The sequence below is a fragment of the Balaenoptera ricei genome, chromosome 8 (assembly GCF_028023285.1).
Source record: "Balaenoptera ricei isolate mBalRic1 chromosome 8, mBalRic1.hap2, whole genome shotgun sequence".
NCBI lineage: Eukaryota > Metazoa > Chordata > Mammalia > Artiodactyla > Balaenopteridae > Balaenoptera > Balaenoptera ricei.
The window spans coordinates 64,601,968-64,622,403 of record NC_082646.1 but is presented as its reverse complement, the minus strand read 5'-3'; the positions used below and the strand labels follow the sequence as shown (position 1 = coordinate 64,622,403).

The 20,436-nt window shown below is 40.8% G+C and overlaps 2 protein-coding genes across 3 annotated transcripts in view; one reads left to right on the top strand and one right to left on the bottom strand.

Annotated features, from left to right (window-relative positions):
- The window catches only part of ZNF215 (zinc finger protein 215), a 284,622-nt gene extending 271,513 nt beyond the window's left edge, over positions 1–13,109 (bottom strand). For both annotated transcript variants that reach the window (XR_009504635.1, XM_059931013.1), the window contains exon 1: positions 12,949–13,109. The gene's annotated coding sequence lies outside the window, so the exon portion shown is untranslated. The remainder of the gene's footprint in view (positions 1–12,948) is intronic.
- Positions 13,110–13,257: 148 nt separating this feature from the next.
- MRPL17 (mitochondrial ribosomal protein L17) lies at positions 13,258–14,696 on the top strand. Its single transcript, XM_059931008.1, has 3 exons — positions 13,258–13,480; positions 13,796–13,864; positions 14,236–14,696. Exons 1-3 carry the CDS (start codon positions 13,307–13,309, stop codon positions 14,509–14,511), a joined length of 519 nt encoding a protein of 172 aa, XP_059786991.1. The 5' UTR covers positions 13,258–13,306; the 3' UTR covers positions 14,512–14,696.
- Positions 14,697–20,436: the final 5,740 nt, after the last annotated feature.

The window sequence follows — 20,436 nt, the reverse complement described above, 5'->3', positions numbered from 1 at the left end:
TTCCATCGTGTGTGTGTGTGTGTGTGTGTGTGTGTGTGTATACGTGAAACATCTTTTCCATTCATCTGTTGATGGACACTTAGGTTGCTTCCACATCTTGGCAACTGTAAATAATGCTACTACGAACACCAGGGTGCATGTATTTTTTAAAAAGTGTTTCCATTGTCTTCAGCTATATACTGAAGAGTGGAATTGCTAGATAAGGGTAATTCTGTTTTTAGTTTTTTGAGAAATCTCCATACTGTTTTCCACAGTGGCTTCACCAAGTTACATTCCCACCAACTGTGTACACAGGATCCCTTTTCTCCACATCCTTGCCAACATTTGTTATTTGTGTTCCTTTCAATGACAGCCAATCTGACAGGTGTGAAGTTTTGATTTGCATTTCCCTGATGATTAACAATGTTGAGCATCTTTTAATGTGCTGGTTGGCCATCTTTACGCCTTCTACGAAAAAATGTCTATTCAGGTCTTCTGCATATTTTTTCATACGTTTTTCTGGTTTTTCTGATGTTGAGTTTGTATGAATTACTTACATATTTTGAATATTAACCCCTTATTGGTCATATCATTTGCAAATATTTTCTCCCATTCAGTAGGTTGTCTTTCATTTTGTTGATGGCTTTTTTTGCTTTGCAAAAGCTTTTGAGTTTAATTAGATTCCTTGGTTTATTTTTGCTTTGGTTTCCTTAGCCTTAGGAAATATTGCTACAATTTATGTCAAAGACTGTTCCTCCTATGTTTTCCTCTAGGAATTTTATGGTTTCTGGTCTTGCATTTAGGTCTTTAATCCTTTTGAGTTTATTATATATATGGTGTGAGAAAAATTTCTAATTTCATTCTTTTACAAATAGCTCTCCAGTTTTCCCAGCAGCACTTACTGAAGAGACTGTCTTTTCTGCATTGTATATTCTTGCCTCCTTTGTCAAAGATTACTTGACCACAAGTGTGTGGGTTTATTTCTGAGCTCTCTATTCTATTCCACCAATCTATGTGTGTGCTTTAGTGCCAGTACAATACTGTTTTGATTACTGTAGCTTTGTAGTATGGTCTGAAGTCAGGGACTCAGATACCTCCAGCTCTCTTCTTTTTGCCCAAGACTGTTTTAGCTATTCAGGGTCTTTTTTTGTAAATATAAGGTATAAATGTGTGTTGATTTGATACATTTACATACCATAACATGATTACCACTGAAGAGTTAACTAAAGCATCTGTCATGTCACATCATCATCATTTCATCATTGGGGTCAAAACAATTTCGATCTAGAATCTTAGCAACTTTGAAGTTTATAATACAGTATTGCTGTTTATAATATGCTAAGCATTAGATATTCAGGGTTTATTTATCTAATGATTACAGGTTTGAACCCTTAAACAACGTCTCCCCAACTGCCACACTCACCAGCCCCTGGTAAACACCATTCTACTCAAAATTTTTACATGTTTGGCTTTCTTAGATTCTACCTACAAATGATATCCTACAATATTTGTCTTTGTCTGATTTATCTTAGGATAATGCCCTCAAGGTCCATCCATGTTGTCACAAATGGAAAGATTTCATTCTTTCTCATGGAGATAGATAGATGGATAGAGATAGGTAGATAGATAGATATCTTTATTATCCATTCAGCAGTTGACTGACACTTAGGCTATTTCAACATCTTGGTTACTATGAATAATGCTGTCATAAACATGGGAGTGCATATATCCTTCAATATCTTGTTTTCACTTGTTAGATATATACCCAGAAATGGAGTTACTAGATAATATGGTAGTTCTTTTATAAATTTTTGAGGAACCTCCATACTCTTTCCCATAGTGGCTGAACCAATTTACATTCACATCAACACTGGGATTCCCTTTTCTCCACATCCTCACAAACACTTGTTATCTCTTGTCTTCTTGATGAAAGCCATTCTACTGAGAGTGAGGTAATAGCTCATTGTGGTCTTGATTTGCATTTCTCTGATGACCATTAGTGTTGAGCATCATTTCATATATCTGTTGGCCATCTGACTGTCTTCTTTGGAAAAAAATGTCTATTTAGCTTCTCTGCTCATTTTTTCAACTGAAATTTTTAGGGGTTTGTTATTCAGTTGAACGAGTTTTTATATATTTTTATTAGCAGGTCCTTATTCAATATTTGGATGGCAAATATTTTCTCCCTTTCTGAAGGTTACCTTGCATTTTTTTTTTATTATTTCTTTTACTGTGTAAAACATTTTAGTTTGATGTAGTCCTACATGTTGACTTCAGCTTTTGTTGCTTAAGTTTTGATGTCATATCCAAAAAAATCATTGCAAAGAACAATGTCAAGGAGATTCTTTACTATGTTTACTTTTTTGAGTTTTACGTTATCAGGTTTTCTCTTTAAGTCTTTAATCGATTTTGAATTAATTTTTGTGAGTGGTGTAAGATAAGGGCCTAATTTCTTTATCCAGTTTTTCCAGCATCATTTGTTGGAGAGACAATCCATTCCCCACTGAGTATTCATGGCTCCCTTGTCAAATATAAATTGACCACATATACAGAGTATTCTTTCTGGGCTCTCTGCTCTGTTTCATTAGTCTATGTGTCTATTTATATGCCAGTACTATACTGTTTTAATTATTACAGATTTATAACATAGTTGGAAGTAAGGAATTGTGATGCCTCTGGCTTTGTTATTCTTTATCAAGATTGCTTTGGGTAATGGGGATATTTTGTGATTCTGTACATATTTTAGGATTGTTTTTGACTATTTTGGTGAAAAAACGTCATTAGAATTATAATAAGGATTATGTTGAATCTATAGATGGCTTTGTGAGGTATATACATTTTAACAATGTTAACACTTCCAATTCATGAACATGAGATATCTTTCCATTTATCTGTGTCTTTCAATTTATTTCATCATTGTCTTTCCGAGTTTTCTGTAGCTTACTGAGTTTTCTTAAAACAGCTACTTTGAAGGGCGTGAGCCACTGCTATCAGCATGGACACCAGAGGCGGGCATGAAATGCTAAGGCTGCTGCTGCAGCCACCAAGAACACTGTGTGCAAGCACAGGTCACTATCCACACCTCCCCTCCCGGGAGCCTGCGCAGCCCACCAGTGCCAGGATCCCGTGATCCAGGGACAACTTCCCCGGGAAAACACACAGCGCACCTCAGGCTGTTACAACGTCACTCCAGCCTCTGCCGCTGCAGGATCGCCCTGCATTCCGTACCCCTCCCTCTCTCAGGCCTGAGTGAGCCAGAGCCCCATAATCGCTGCTACTTTAACCCCGTCCTGTCTGAGCAAAGAACAGATGCCCTCAGGTGACCTACACGCTTAGGCAGGGCCAGATCCAAAGCTGAACCCCAGGAGCTGTGTGAACAACAAAGAGAAAGGGAAATCTCCCCCAGCAGCCTCAGAAGCAGCAGATCAAATCTCCACAATCAACATCTGTGGAATACCTGAATACACAACGAATCATCCCCAAATTGAGGCGGTGGACTTCGGGAGCAACGATATATATATTTTTTTCCTTTTTCGCTTTTTGTGAGTGTGTATGTGTATGATTCTTTGTGTGATTTTGCCTGTATAGCTTTGCTTTTACCATTTGCCCTAGGGTTCTGCCTGTCCGTTCTTGGGTTTTTATTTGTTTGTTTTTTAGTATAGTTTTTAGCGCTTGTTATCATTGGTGGATTTGTTTTTTGGTTTGGTTGCTCTCTTTCTTTCTTTCCTTTTATTTTTCTTTATTACTTTAAAAAATTATGTTAATAATTCGTTTTTAGTTTTTATTTTAATAACTTTCTTTTCTTTTCCTTCTTTCCTTCTTTCATTCTTTATGTCTCCCCTTTCTTCTGAGCCACGTGGCTGACAGGGTCTTGGTGCTCCGGCTGTGTGTCAGGCCAGTGCCTCTGAAGTGGGAGAGCTGAGTTCAGGACATTGGTCCACCAGAGACCTCCCGGCTCCACATAATATCAAATGGCGAAAGCTCTCCCAGAGATCTCCAGTTCAATACTAAGCCCCAGCTCCACACACGACCAGCAAGCTACAGTGCTGGACACCCTATGCCAAACAACTAGCAAGACATGAACACAACCCCACCCATTAGCAGAGAGGCTGCCTAAAATCATAATAAGGTCACACACAGCCCAAAATACACCATCAAACATGGACCTGCCCACCAGACAGACAAGATCCAGCCTCATCCACCAGAACACAGGCACTAGTCCCCTACACCAGGAAGCCTACACAACCCACTGGACTAACCTTAGCCACTGGGGGCAGACACCAAAAACAACAGGAAATATGAACCTGCAGCCTGTGAAAAGGAGACTCCAAACACAGTAAGTTAAGCAAAATGAGAAGACAGAGAAACACACAGCAGATGAAGGAGCAAGGTAAAAACCCACCAGACCAAACAAATAAAGAGGAAATAGGCAGTCTACCTGAAAAAGAATTCAGAGTAAGGACAGTAAAGATGATCCAAAATTTTGGAAATAGAATGGAGAAAATACAAGAAATGTATAACAAGGACCTAGAAGAACTAATGAGCAAACAAACAATGATGAACAACACAATAAATGAAATTAAAAATTCTCTAGAAGGCATCAATAGCAGAATAACTGAGGCAGAAGAACAGATAAGTGACCTGGAAGATAAAACAGTGGAAATAACTACCACAGAACAAAGAAAAAAGAATGAAAAGAAGTGAGGACAGTCTCAGAGACCTCTGGGACAACATTAAAAGCACCAACATTCGAATTATAGGGGTCCCAGAAGAAAAAGAGAAAAAGAAAGGGACTGAGAAAACATTTGAAGAGATTATAGTTGAAAACTTCCCTAACATGGGAAAGGAAATAGTTAATCAAGTCCAAGAAGCGCAGAGAGTACCATACAGGATAAAACCAAGGAGAAACACACCAAGACACATATTAATCAAACTATCAAAAATTAAACACAAAGAAAAAATATTAAAAGCAGCAGGAAAAAACAACAAATAATATACAAGGGAATCCCCATAAGGTTAACAGCTGATCTTTCAGCAGAAACTCTGTAAGCCAGAAGGGAGTGGCAGGACATATTTAAAGTGATGAAAGGGAAAAACCTACAACCAAGATTACTCTACCCAACAAGGATCTCTTTCAGATTTGACGGAGAAATTAAAACGTTTACAGACAAGCAAAAGCAAAGAGAATTCAGCACCACAAAACAAGCTTTACAACAAATGCTAAAAGAACTTCTCTAGGCAGGAAACACAAGAGAAGGAAAAGACCTACAATAACAAACCCAAAACAATTAAGAAAATGATAAAAGGAATATACATATTGATAATTACCTTAAATGTAAATGGATTAAATGCTCCAACCAAAAGACACAGACTGGCTGAATGGATACACAAACAAGACCCATACATATGCTGTATACAAGAAACCCACTTCAGACCTAGGGACACATACAGACTGAAAGTGAGGGGATGGAAAAAGATATTCCATGCAAATGGAAATCAAAAGAAAGCTGGAGTAACAATTCTTGTATCAGACAAAATAGGCTTTAAGATAAAGACTATTACAAGAGACAAAGAAGGACACTATATAACGATCAAGGGATCGATCCAAGAAGAAGATATAACAATTGTAAATATTTATGCACCCAACACAGGAGCACCTCAATATATAAGGCAAATGCTAACAGCCATAAAAGGGGAATTGACAGTAACACAATCATAGTATAGGGGACTTTAACATCCCACTTTCACCAGTGGACAGATCATCCAAAGTGAAAATAAATAAGGAAACACAAGCTTTAAATGATACATTAAACAAGATGGACTTAATTGATATTTATAGGACATTCTACCCAGAAACAACAGAATACACGTTCTTCTCAAGGGCTCATGGAACATTCTCCAGGATAGATCATATCTTGGGTCACAAATCAAGCTTTGGTAAATTTAAGAAAATTGAAATCGTATCAAGTATCTTTTCCGACCACAATGCTCTGAGACTAGATATCAATTACAAGGAAAAATCTGTAAAAAATACAAACACACGAAGGCTAAACAATACACTACTTAATTACCAAAAGATCACTGAAGAAATCAAAGAGGAAATCAAATATAACTAGAAACAAATGACAATGAAAACATGACGACCCAAAACCTATGGGATGCAGCAAAAGCAGTTCTAAGAGGGAAGTTTATAGCAATACAATCCTACCTCAAGAAACAAGAAACATCTCAAATAAACAACCTAACTTTACACCTAAAGCAATTAGAGAAAGAAGAACAAAAAAACACCGAAGTTAGCAGAAGGAAAGAAATCATACAAGATCAGATCAAAAAGAAATGAAAAAGAAATGAAGGAAACAATAGCAAAGGTAAATAAAACTAAAAACTGGTTCTTTGAGAAGAAAAACAAAACTGATAAACCATCAGCCAGACTCATCAAGAAAAAAAGGGAGAAGACTCAAATCAATAGAATTAGAAATGAAAAAGGAGAAGTAACAACTGACACTGCAGAAATACAAAGGATCGTGAGAGATTACTACAAGCAACTATATGCCAATAAAATGGACAACCTGGAAGAAATGGACAAATTCTTAGAAAAGCACAACCTTCCAAGACTGAACCAGGAAGAAACGAAAATATGACCAGACCAATCACAAGGACTGAAATTCAGACTGTGTTTAAAAATCTTCAAACAAACAAAAGCCCAGGACCACATGGCTTCACAGGCAAATTCTATCAAACATTTAGAGAAGAGCTAACACCTATCCTTCTCAAACTCTTCCAAAATATAGCAGAGGGAGGAACACTCCCAAACTCATTCTACGAGGCCACCATCACCCTGATACCAAAACCAGAAAAAGATATCACAAAGAAAGAAAACTACAGGCCAATATTACTGATGAACATAGATGCAAAAATCCTCAACAAAATACTAGCAAACAGAATCCAACAGCGCATTAAAAGAATCATAGACCATGAGCAAGTGGGGTTTATCCCAGGAATGCAAGGATTCTTCAATATACACAAACCAATCAATGTGATACACCATATTAACAAATTGAAGGATAAAAACCATATGATCATCTCAATAGATGCAGAAGAAGCTTTCGACAAAATTCAACACCCATTTATGATAAAAACCCTCCAGAAAGTAGGCATAGCGGGAACTTGCCTCAACATAATAAAAGCCATATATGACAAACCCACAGCCAACATCGTCCTCAATGGTGAAAAACTGAAACCATTTCCACTAAGATCAGGGACAAGACAAGGATGCCCACTCTCACCACTATTATTCAACATAGTTTTGACAGTTTTAGCCACAACAATCAGAGAAGAAAAAGAAATAAAAGGAATCCAAATAGGAAAAGAAGTAAAGCTGTCACTGTTTGCAGATGATATGATATGATACATAGACAATCCTAAAGACGCTACCAGAAAACTACTAGAGCTAATCAATGAATTTGGTAAAGTAGCAGGATACACAATTAATGCACAGAAATCCCTTGCATTCCTATACACTAATGATAAAAAATCTGAAAGAGAAATTAAGGAAACACTCCCATTTACCACTGCAACAAAAAGAATAAAATACCGAGGAATAAACCTGCTTAAGGAGACAAAAGACCTGTATGCAGAAAACTATAAGACACTAATGAAAGAAATTAAAGATGATATAAACAGATGGAGAGATATACCATGTTCTTAGATTGGAAGAATCAACATTGTGAAAATGACTATACTACCCAAAGCAATCTACATATTCAATGCCATCCCTATCAAACTACCACTGGCATTTTTCACAGAACTAGAACAAAAAATTGCACAATGTGTATGGAAACACAAAAGACCCCGAATAGCCAAAGCAATCTTGAGAAAGAAAAATGGAGCTGGAGGAATCAGGCTCCCGGACTTCAGACTGTACTACAAAGCTACATTAATCAAGAGAGTATGGTACTGGCACAAAAACAGAAATATAGATCAATGGAACAGGATAGAAAGCCCAGAGATAAACCCATGCACATATGGTCACCTTATTTTTGATAAAGGAGGTAAGAATATACAATAGAGAAAAGACAGTCTCTTCAATAAGTGGTGCTGGGAAAACTGGACGGCTACATATAAAAGAATGAAATTAGAACACTCCCTAACACCATACACAAAAATAAACGCAAAATGGATTAAAGACCTAAATGTAAGGCCAGACACTATCAAACTCTTAGAGGAAAACATAGGCAGAACACTTTATGACATAAATCACAGCAAGATCCTTTTTGACCCACCTCCTAGAGAAATGGAAATAAAGACTAAAATAAACAAATGGCACCTAATGAAACTTAAAAGCTTTTGCACAGCAAAGGAAAACATAAACAAGATGAAAAGACAACTCTCAGAATAGGAGAAAATATTTACAAATAAAGCAACTGACAAAGAATTAATCTCCAAAATATACAAGCAGCTCATGCAGCTCAATATCAAAAAAACAAACAACCCAATCCAAAAATGGGCAGAAGACCTAAATAGACATTTCTCCAAAGAAGATATACAGATTGCCAACAAACACATGAAAAGATGCTCAACATCACTAATCATTAGAGAAATACAAATCAAAACTACAATGAGGTATCACCTCACACGGGTCAGAGTAGCCATCATCAAAAAATCTACAAACAATAAATCCTGGAGAGCGTGTGGGGAAAAGCGAACCCTCTTGAACTGTTGGTGGGAATGTAAAGTGATACAGCCACTATGGAGAACAGTATGGAGGTTACTTAAAAACTAAAAACAGAACTACCATATGACCCAGCAATCCCACTACTGGGCGTATACCCTGAGAAAACCATAATTCAAAAAGAATCATGTACCACAATGTTCACTGCAGCACTATTTACAATAGCCAGGACATGGAAGCAACCTAAATGTTCATCGACAGATGAATGGATAAAGAAGACGTGGGACATATATACAATGGAATATTACTCAGCCATAAAAAGAAACAAAATTGAGTTATTTGTGAGGTGGATGGACCTAGAGTCTGTCATACAGAGTGAAATAAGTCAGAAAGAGAAAAACAAATACCATATGCTAACACATATATATGGAATCTAAAAAAAAAAAAAAAGGTTCTGATGAACCTAGTTGCAGGGCAGGAATAAACAGGTAGACATAGAAAATGGACTTGAGGACATGGGGTGGGAGGGTGAAGCTGGAGCGAAGTGAGAGTAGCATGGACATACATACACTACCGAATGTAAAATAGTCCGTTGGTGGGAAGCAGCCGCATAGCACAGGGAGATCGGCTCAGTGCTTTGCGATGACCTAGAGGGGTGGGATAGGGAGGATGGGAGGGAGGCTCAAGAGGGAGGGGATATGGGGACATGTGTATGCATGTGGCTGATTCGCTCTGTTGTGCAAGAGAAACTAACATAGTATTGTGAAGCAATTATACTCCAATAAAGATCTTTTTAAAAATATAAATAAATAAATAAATCTAATTTTTAAAAAAAGTTGGCTTGGGGTCCAATCGACAATTGCTTTTCACCATCATCATTAAATTGCTGATTGAACACTTGCTGAGCTCCCTGTACAGGCTCCCAGGACATTGCTTCATGAAGGCATCAGTAGAAGAGGATGCCGTTATTTCAGAGTAAAGAAGAAGGCTTGTTTTTCTATTTACAGTAGTTCTGACACCAAAGCAATTATCCTAGTCCCAAAATCTCTCAAAGCCAGTGGGCACCAAGGGTTGGGAGGTAGATGTAGCCTGGCCCAATGCAAGCATAAGGAGGTGAATTTTCTGTAAAGAATTTTAAAATAGTAATAAAACTAACTAAAAGCCAATCTGATTTTTATCACATTGCATGACTATGCTAAACAGTGTTAGTGATATAATAACCCTCAAAGAAAAATCTTTTGTTGGTCTAAGTTCTAAACAATTGATATGGTTACTGTTGCATTAAAATAAAATACATGTAAGCTTCAAACTATCACTTTTTAAAACTAATCCACTAAAACATTTTATTCCACATGCAAGTTAATTTGGAAAACTATCAGTTACATAGTCAGATTCGGCCACATGTATTATTTTTCATAGTATTGATAAATTCATAACAATTTGTGATCTTTCAAGCTCACTTGAGGCACATTTTGTACCTCCAACCCTTGTGGTAGAACACAGCCCTGCTTCTAAAACTATAAATTTAAAATGAACAGTCCTAGTTGTATGAGATTTTTCTTTCCTGAGTTGTTTTTGTTTTAAGGTGAAGTTTCAGATGAGATCAACCAGACACAAAAGTATCTACAAACAGCCAGAATATGCCTTGAACAACATACAGTAAGACACCAAGGCTTAAAATGGTTCCTTGAACATCAATCCTCAAAAATTGTAGAGAAAGCCATTAACTATGCACCAACAAAATGTAAAGAAACTGACATAGACAAAAAGAATTAAGTTTGAATACTGCCAGGAGAACAAACAAGAGATGATGATCTTGAAGCAGGAGACAGATGGGACCCCAGGGGCAAATGGTCAAAGTTCATTCCCTGTGGACCAATACTCCAAGACGGAAATAACAAGACAATTGAGAGAGGAGCCTGGGCCCTGCCCAGATAGAAGGTAAGAGAGCACGTATTTCTCATTCTCGGCGTCAGGAGACCTCTCCGACTACATATGCACAGAAAGGCTCCTTGGAGGCCGAAAGGGGAGTGATGCTAACTGATGCCAACTGATGCTCACTACCCATAGGCCTCTTCGGTAGAATCTATCTTGGTTAAGAGATGCGTGTGCATACATGGGAAGATCCCAAGATACACCCAATATGGACTCTGAAGCAGACAAACCAAAATGATTGGCCAAAGGAAACACAGAAGAAATGCCCCATAAAAGTGATTTAAACTGCCACAAGGGCACGGCTCTCTAAGCCCACCCGTGTGTCTATCCACACGTACTGTACTTCTTTTTTTCCTAATAAATACTTTACTTGTTTCACTACTTTCCAGCTTTGTGGAAATTCTTTTTCTGCAAAGCCATTGGGCCAGGGCCTTGTAACTGACCACTGGTCTAGTGGCTAGGATTCGGCGCTCTCACCACCGCGACCCGACCTCAATCACTGGCCGGTAACTGAAACCCTGCTTCAAGCCGCTGCAGGCCGAGGCCACCCTAGATCAGCCTCACATAACCAAAAAAATAAATACGAACAATGTTTGACGCTGTACATTTTGACCAAATGGACATTCCTTTTCTAAAGCAATAGGTCAAATAACACCAGTGTCAATGTTCATTTTCTCTGACTTTTGCAAAGAAGAAAATCTTCCCAAGTTTTTACCAGTAGAAATTTATGATGAATTTTCTGATGACGATGTTACAGTGAAATGTGGAGATAACTGAAAGCTGCAAGAATCGATCCCAAAGAAACAAGACACAGACAGTATTGTAATTTCTGGAATTTATTGTGAAGTGTGGTTTGTATAAATTTCTGCCAACATATCCATATGTTTAAGACTTTTCCTATTTGCATGTATGTTGCTTCAGACAAAAGAAACTTTTCAAAATTAAAATTAGCAAGAGGTGTTCTCTGGTCACCTAAGAGGAAGACAGAATGACAAATCTAAATATGCTTTCTAACAAACATGAATATGTGTCTAGGGCTTCTGTAACAAAGTGTCACAAACAGAGCAGAAATTTACTGTCTTGTAGTTCTGAAGGCTAGAAGTCCAAAATCAACCTGTCAGCTAGGCCATGCATTCTCTGAAGGATCTAGGGAAGAATCTGTTCCATATCTTGCTCTTAGCTTCTGATGTTTGCCAGAAATCCTTGGCTTGCAACTAGGCAACTCTGATCTCTGCCTTCCGGGTCACATGGCATTCTGTGTGTCTCTGTCTCTCCACAGGTGTTCTTTTTATAAGGCCATCAGAAACTTTGGATTAGGCACCCTCCCTAATCCAGTATGACCTCATCTTAACTAATTACATCTGCAAGGACCCTATTTCCAAATAAAGTCACATCATGAGGTACTGGGTGAGGGAGATGCAGGCTATATGGGGGTGGAGTAGGTCTTAGCATATCTTTTTTGTGTGGGGGACATATCTGAATCCGTAACAAAGAGCAATTTTGACTAGGTCATTGCAAATCGGCAGACACTAAGGCTCAAAACCAGAAACTATAATGTTACTGTTCATTACTTTAACACATAAATGCATAGGTATGGTTTTCCCGTTTTAAAATAAAAAAACACACTGATGTAATTTAAAAGTATTAGCCCATTATTTTTCCTTGGAGTGTGGTAATTCTTCTTGAACCGGGATGATTATATGTACTTTCTGAACTAAAAATGCCACCTGCCATATCAGTAAACAAAGGATGTTGCAGCCATCAGCCACTACAGCCACCCCGGACAGCACACCCTGAGGAGACTCAGGATGAGAAAACACAGGATACTGGTCCCAAATAGCTGAGGTGCAGATCAAAAGAATGATTTCAGTGAGCCCAGATTCTTGCATCGTCTCATACATAGAAAAGCGCTAAATTCCTTAACCTGAGATGTCTGGTTTTCTTTTATGAACAGTAGTTTTTTGATGCTCCAACTACCTGGTCTTTGCTGCAAAAACTCCTATGTATCCTGGTCCCCACGCCACCCCACCCCCACCCCTTGCCTCTTCAGAGCAGCCTCTCAAAGTTATCTGAGCGGCTGTGTCCCCGGCTTAAGTCCTCAGTTTTGTCTGACAAATAAAACATAACTCTCAACTTTTATGTTGTGCTTTTTTTCAGTCAACAACTTAAACCAAAGAAAATTTTCACCACCTGCGTTTCTTTCATATCATTGTTATCCCACTCATTTCACCATTACTACTGAAAACAATATTCTTTTAAAAATGATACGCTCAGGGTGTGGGACGCGCCGCGCCTCAGGGAGGGCAGGGCAGCCAGCCTGAGGGACCAGGACCCCGCCAGGCACTTTCCCCTCAGGTACTCACTTTTCTAGCCGACACCAGGCGGACCTTGCCAGCGCCCTACCGGCCACAAGACGAATGACGCAGCACCAGAGAAACCAGACAGCCGGGTCACTCCACACCAGGGGGCGCCTGGTTCCCCGGCCGACAGGGAGCGTTACCGGAGGCCAAACCCCACCAGGCTCGCTTCCCCTGGAAGAAGTCAACGCCCCTTCCCCGCCCTCCCCCAGGCTGCCAACGAGGCAGGCTCTGATACACATGCGCAAACACGTCCACCACGCACCAAAGTATGGCGCATGCGTCCTCTAAGCTCCGCCTCTCCGCCGCGTCTACCCTGGAGTTTCCAGTTCCGGCCTCACAGAGGCTGGAAGAAGTTGGGAACATGCGGCTGTCGGTCGCCGCTGCCATCTCTCACGGCCGCGTATTCCGCCGCCTGGGTCTTGGTCCCGAGTCCCGCATCCACCTGCTGCAGAACTTGCTCACGGGGCTGGTGCGACACGAACGCATCGAGGCGTCATGGGCACGCGTGGATGAGCTGAGGGGCTACGCGGAGAAGGTGAGGGGTGGGACCCTCTTGTTCCTCTCGCCGGCCTGGCCTGGGGAGGCGGGATCCGGCTGGAGTTGGGGAAGAATTGGGACCGCCCTGGTAAGCTGTGCCCGAAGGCTGATTCCCCTAATACAGTGAGCTGAACCTACTCCTCCGGCCCCTCTCATTGAAGACTGGTTAGGGCTGCGGAGTTAGAGGTTGCCTGAATTGGCGAGATGCTTTGCTAGTGTATGAAATGAGTAGATTGAAGTCCGGCATTTAAGGAGTAAGATTGACGGCCTCCTCTCTTGCTGGGGTTGGGTCAGTGATGTTATGTCCTCACAGCTCATCGACTGTGGGAAGCTGGGAGACACCAACGAACGAGCCATGCGCATGGCTGACTTCTGGCTCACGGTGAGTGCATCCTGTCTGCCTCCCAAATCTCATCCTTTGCTCCCTAAGTGGGAGGGGGTTGTTAGAGGAAAGGGAACTGGGCAGAATTAAGATAAGGCACAGGCTTATGGACAAATGTGAACTAAATTAGAGATCTGTGTCCTAAGTTGAATTCAGTGTGAATCTCAATCTGCACAACTGCCTATAACTGATCCACTCTGTGTAATTTTGACTCTACCACATCAGAGGGTGAGGGAAGGGGTGTGTGTGTGTGTGTGTGTGTGTGTGTGTGTGTGTGTGTGTTTGGACCCTACCTTTGGGAGTGCTGAAAGTTAAATGTCTCTGCGGTGGTGCCTGACTCTGCTGTCTCCTGGATAACTCTCCCCTTCCAGGAGAAAGACTTGATCCCAAAGCTGTTTCACGTACTGGTCCCTCGGTACCAAGGTCAGAATGGGGGCTACACGAGAATGCTGCAGATCCCAAATCGGAATAAGCAGGATCGGGCCAAGATGGCAGTGATCGAGTATAAAGGGAACTGCCTCCCACCCCTGCCCCTTCCTCACAGAGACAGCAACCTCACACTCCTAAACCAGCTGCTTCAGGGGCTGCGGAAGGATCAGGAAGCAAGCACCCACAGCTCCCACACAGTTCAAACACCAGAGATTTAACTGGAGCCAAAGGGTATGTGGCCCTCATCAGTGCCCATGATCCACAGGCCTTGGGAGCTCTTTTAATCTCTAAGAAGAACTGGAGCTTGAGTTGTAAAATGAACTGTCTGATTGGAGCCCAAAACCTTCTGGGAGCCAGATAACCCTCTCTTTGCACAATAGATAAAATTCATTGTATGAATATATGTAAACTGATTTTTTTTTCCCCTCCCCTTGGGATTTCTGGAGAATGAGAACTAGCCACATGCTTGGTCTGTGTGGGATAGTAAATTCATGGTGTATGTTTCTGGTTCTTAAATCTGGGTTGGGTTGGGTTAGCACAGTTTTGTTTTTTTTAATGCTAGATTATATGAGGTATGTATCCTGTAATTCCAAACTAGCCCCCAGAGGTGATTGAGTTTTGATATCTAGCATAGAGACTGAGCCCCAGGGATTTCTTAGAGAAGGATTACCACCTGACAGGGGTGGGAGGGTGAACATCTAGAAGCGAACTTCCTGTAATAATCTGGTACTCTAGGAACCTACAAGGTTCCATTCCTCTGTTTCTGGACAGGATCACATATTACCCTTAAGTGTTCACCTCAAGCCCCGAATAGGCCTCAGAGGAGAGGACCTGAGAACTCAGATGTACGACCACCCTGGCCAAGGGAGTGGAAGTGTTCAGCAGAGGATGTTGACTCCAGGATAAGCTCCTTCCTCTTGGGGTGGGAGTGGAAGGGTGAAGGAGAGGGTTGAAGTGGGAGGAAGATTAGGAAGTTAAACCTGTGGGAATTTCCTGGAAGTTTTCAATCTGGGCCTCTTCGGGAACTCGGAAAAAGGAAATCCGGCTTAAGAATGGTCAGGGCATGTGAAAAGTAGGAGGTTCCTTTATGTGCACTAGTTACTGTGAAGCCAGACTTGGCCCAGGCAGGCTGCCCATCCCTCACACTCAGGCTTGACAGGGGTGATAGTCGTGGGAGGACTTGGAGCCATCATCCCTGCATGAACACGTGACAGCAAGGCCTAGCAAATCCCATCTTTCTAGTAAAGTGGAAAAAACAGATTTTTATCTTAGGCCAGACCTACAGAGGGTGTTTGGCCCACCAAACCCATCCACTGTCTGAGATAATGAGGGTGTGGGTGGAGGGGTCACTGGTCTAGCAGACAGATATTAGCTTCAGTGACAGAGCTATTCTGGTACTATTTCAGTACAGCTGCCCTAGTCTGAGACTCATCTGCTCCCAACAGGGATCTCATCTCTTTTACTCTACTCCAGTTGGTCTTTCACACTATTGCCAGAAAGCTCTTTCTGACATTATATTTTGAGTGACATATAGTAGACACTCAAAACATTTATTGAATAAACCTACAACTCTGAATGCTCCTCTAAAAAAATTTGCCCTCTTTCTGTCTTTTTGATACGAACATTCACCTCAGCCAGATGTCTTGGAGTCATCCTTGACTTCTAGAGAAAGCTCTTTCCTTAAAATTAAAACCACATCTTTAAGTAACGGTTAACAGGTGAGTTATGGCTGGATTCTCACAGCTTTTTCTCCTGGCGCCCAGAAATATAACTTCCTTTGGGGCTTTCAGTAGTTCCCTAAGTGCTTATTCCGCATCTGCTAGTACCCAGCATCATTTTAGGCACTAGGGATATACCAGTTTAACAAGTGGCAGCCATGTGTCGGGCCCTGGGCTAGATACTGGGATATAGAAATGAGAAGAAACGGGCTTTGCCATCAAGGAGCTCACAGTCTAATGGGCCACTTCTACTGCCACAGTGGTCTCAAGAGACACTGCATCCCCTTTAATATTTTGGAGCACATGAATCCTGGAACGTTTACTAAAGGCTCAGGGATTAACACAAGGGAAATAAACAACAATGTAGCAGTTTTACTAATCTGGCCTATAAATGGTAACTCTTCACCTAAATTGGTGGAATATGCCCCCAAGTCCACCCAGGCAGCTCTTTAATAAATTCCAAACTTCCAAGAGAGACCTGGATACACTGAAATTCCCTCTTACTTTCAAAGGTTCACTGTTCAGGCCCCAGTTCTTCACTACAAGATTCACAGTTAATGCCCATTCCCCTCAAAATGTGACAAATTTCCTCTAGCCTCAATAGATCAGTGACACAGTGTAAGCCCAAGGTCTAGAGGAGACACAATTACAAAAGTCAGAGACTGTTTCCTTACACTCATCTTCGGCAGTCAAATTAGCACATCATGTGGATTTTATCAATCTGCAGACACCTCTCCCTAGTCTGAGATCCAAGACATCCCTATCCTGGATTACTGCAACAGCCTCCTAACTTGCCTTCCTCCCCACTGCAGCCATGGTGATAGGAATCTGCTGTCTTAATTCTCTGCTTGATGGTCTCCAGTGGCTCTTCTCTTCCTGTAGGGAAAGAGTCCAGATTCCTTACCATGACTCCCCTTGGTGAGTAGGCACCTGCTCGTTGCTCCAGCTTCTTCCCTTGCCTCTAATTTTATGCTCCAGAGGCTTGGAAGGCCTTATTTTGACTGTTTCCCTATGCAGGTCTCTCCCTATCACCTTCTGTTCATCTACTACCCAGAAAACCCTCCCCCTTTTACCTACCTGCCTTGTACACAAACTTTTGGCATCTCCTGGGTGACTGCTCTGACCATTTCCACACCTAAGTTCATTACTTTGTGACCGTAGGTGCCACTATGGTATTCCCATAACGCACTGGATTTACCACATTGCATTACAATTCCCTGCAGTGGGTTAATTCCCAAACATCCACCCCGGATTAGTCTAAGGCAGTCCTGCTACTTCCATCCCCTAGCTATTGATGGATTCAGGGATGGACAGGCCTTAAATAATTTGAGGCAATGAGAATCCAGGCTCTACTCTGCTAGATAAGAGTAAGATTGCTTGTTATTCTGATAAACACAGGGAACTGGCTCTAGGCTGAAGATGACACTTAGAGTGGCAGGTCAGAACAACTAAAAGATACTATATAGTAAGAATCTTTAGTGACTACTCCCATTTGTGCCTGAGTTTTCTGTTAATTGCTACTGAAAGTAATCTGGTAAATTATTTTGTACTGTTGAATCTTTAGGCTAGTGTTTCCCCAAATTTTTTTTACTATGACCCACAGATCAAAAAACACATCAGAACACGAAATTGACATGTATATATATAATTGAAACCAAAGCATCACAAAACATTATTTGTACAAATATCATGTGCACTGATATTGTCTACTCTTTTCTAGTTTACTCTTTTAAAATGATGGTCCCAATTCACTAAGTTGATTTTACAACTCACTAATGTTTTACAACCTTCTCTGAGAAACACTGATCTAAACCAGCATTACAGTGATTCACCATTACCTTTGCTGGATAAAATCCAGGCTTCTATCATGGCACAAAGGCCACCTATGGCCTGGTCTCAGTCACCTCTCAGGCTCGTCTCCTACCATTACCTGCTACCACCCTTCACAGGAAATTAACTTGTTATTCTCTGAATGTATCATACCTTTTTGCATGATGGTGCCTTTACTATTGTGCTTGCCCTGTTTCAAATTACCTCCTACACGTCGTTCAAATCTCTACTCAAAGTCACTTCTTTGAGGCCTTCTCCAAACTCCACATCATCCTCCAGATGGGACTAGGTCCATTCCTGGGTGCAGTAATAGCCCTTGGGTCATATGTCTGTCAAAGCATTCATTACACTCTGCTACAGTTGCCTGTCTGCTTGACTGACTCCTTCACTCAACTGAGCTCCCAAAGCCAGGAACTGGGACTCATTCTTCTGGGTAACTCTATACCTACCATTGGACCTGATTCAATATATGTTTATTAAATGAGGAGGAGTAAGCTACATGTTGTCTATGACAATCAACTCCCTGGCTTAGCTGTATAAAACCATAAACATGGTACTGTGTGCAGGGACAATGCTAAGCTACACTGCTGAGTATACCAAGGCTGAAGAAATGGGCTCCTTCCTCTCCAGGGATTTAAATGTTCATAATGACAGTCAAGAATGTAAGCATGTGTCTAATTCATTTCCCACACATTTCATATTTCAATTTCCTGAAATATTTCTAACCTACCTACAGACAGAAAATACCTATACATTTTCCAAGACATAGCCAAAAGCTGATCTGATGCCTCTTCTGAGAAGTATTCACTGAATTCTGCAAGCTAAGTTAGGGACTTTTCCAGTGGTCCAGTTTCACACGTACATCCTTCATTGTAGCAATGGCACAATTACATTGTTCAACACCCATAACTAGCTGATTTATTCCTAGAGGGTAGGGGACATACCTAATCAACTCTTGGGCTACCCAGTAGAGAACATGGAACAAAATAGGCGTCTATAAATGTCTGTTGTACTAAGTTCTTCAGCCAAGCTCTGCCTTTTAGGTTTACTAACTCCTCCCTTCCCCAGTTTCCTCTTACTTCATCTGAAAATGAACTTCCTGCAACACTGATTCCCCATTGTTCACTACTGGGTAACGTCTGTACCCTTAAGGTTTTCCTCTCCGTGCCCTTAAATGTGGGGGCATATTGTAGCTCTCTGACTCAGGGACATGAATTCGGCAGTTAAATTTGAGATGCCCTAATAATAAAAATGGTCTGTGTGCTTATATTTCGAGGAAAGGAGTTTCAACTTTTCTGATATTTTGCATTCTGTTCCACAGTATATCTATTTAATATAAAAGTAATGTTTTTAGTTCTTACAAGTTAAATATTGTACATTGCACACATACATACACACACAATCCTATCAAAATTGATGCTCTAAGCTCTAAGATGAGCCTTGTTTACACTGTGGCTTCACATATGCCTTGGCACACCACCGTGTAGCCCAGCATGGGAAGCACAGCTTTAAAGTTCTACTGCTGTTCACTTCAAGGAGATGAAAATGCAAAAGCTGTACCTAGAGATGTCACTGAAAACTCAATACCATTGTTCTGACTTAATTTCTAACTTCTTTTCCTTAAAATGGTCTCAGAAGCTTTCCTACAGTTATCTTTTCCTTTTATCCCAAAAGGAACAAAAGAAAGGAAAAATAGTTCAGTTTTGTATGTGCTGAGTTTGAGATGCCTGGGAGCATGTGGAGTTTAGGAAAGAGTTCTTCGCCGGGAAAAGAGATTTGGGAGTTCTTGGCAATTAAAGCTAAGGAAATGGATAGGATGACTCAGAGTGTATATGTAGAGGGAAAGGAGACTGAGGTCAGACATTAGAGGACAGACAGGATGCAGAATCTATGAAGGAGACTGAGAAATTGCCTTACAGAGAGGAAAGAGAACCTGCAAAATTCATCACAGTACCCAGTACAGTGTCTTCCTTGTACATAGGAGACACTCAAAAAATAATTATCAAATGAATTTAGCAAGCATAGTCCTTTTTCATTCAAAGCACTGTGCTAGTATAGAGAATACAGGGATGACTCCTCCTGGGCCCATCAGGCCAGTTGGAGAGACAGATCATGAATAAGTATAAGATAGTAAGACAGGTAGCTAAGAAAGTGGTGTGCACAAGGCATACTGGAGTACCAAGAAAGGAGAGGTCAATAAGGAACTTTTCAGAGGAAGCAATGCTAGGGCTGCATCTTGAAGAATGAATAGGCATTCATCAAGCTTTGGGTAGAGAGGTCCTCTGGGAGGGCATTCCAGGCAGCAAGATCTGCAGGTAGAAGTGCACTGAATTATGAAACAGAATGGAGTGGTTGAGAAATTCCAAGTAAGTAATTTGGTACAGATGGGATTTAGCTTTGAGGAAGAAGTGGAGGAAATGAAGCAGGAAAGCCAGGCAAGATCAGGTTACAAAGGACCCTGTAAGACATGATAAAGTGCTTAGATTTTATCCTGAAGACCAGGGGAAGCCACTGAAGGATTTTTAAATGGAGAGAAAAGGGATCAGATTTACAATTCAGAAATATCATTCTTCCATCAGGCCGGAAGATGGGTTA

Excerpts from the sequence above, each read along its gene's own strand:
- MRPL17 (XM_059931008.1), top strand. The coding sequence starts at position 13,307 with ATGCGGCTGTCGGTCGCCGCTGCCATCTCTCACGGCCGCGTATTCCGC. Across the intron at positions 13,481-13,795 it reads TGAGGGGCTACGCGGAGAAG|CTCATCGACTGTGGGAAGCT; the intron begins GTGAGGGGTGGG and ends ATGTCCTCACAG. Across the intron at positions 13,865-14,235 it reads TGGCTGACTTCTGGCTCACG|GAGAAAGACTTGATCCCAAA; the intron begins GTGAGTGCATCC and ends CTCCCCTTCCAG.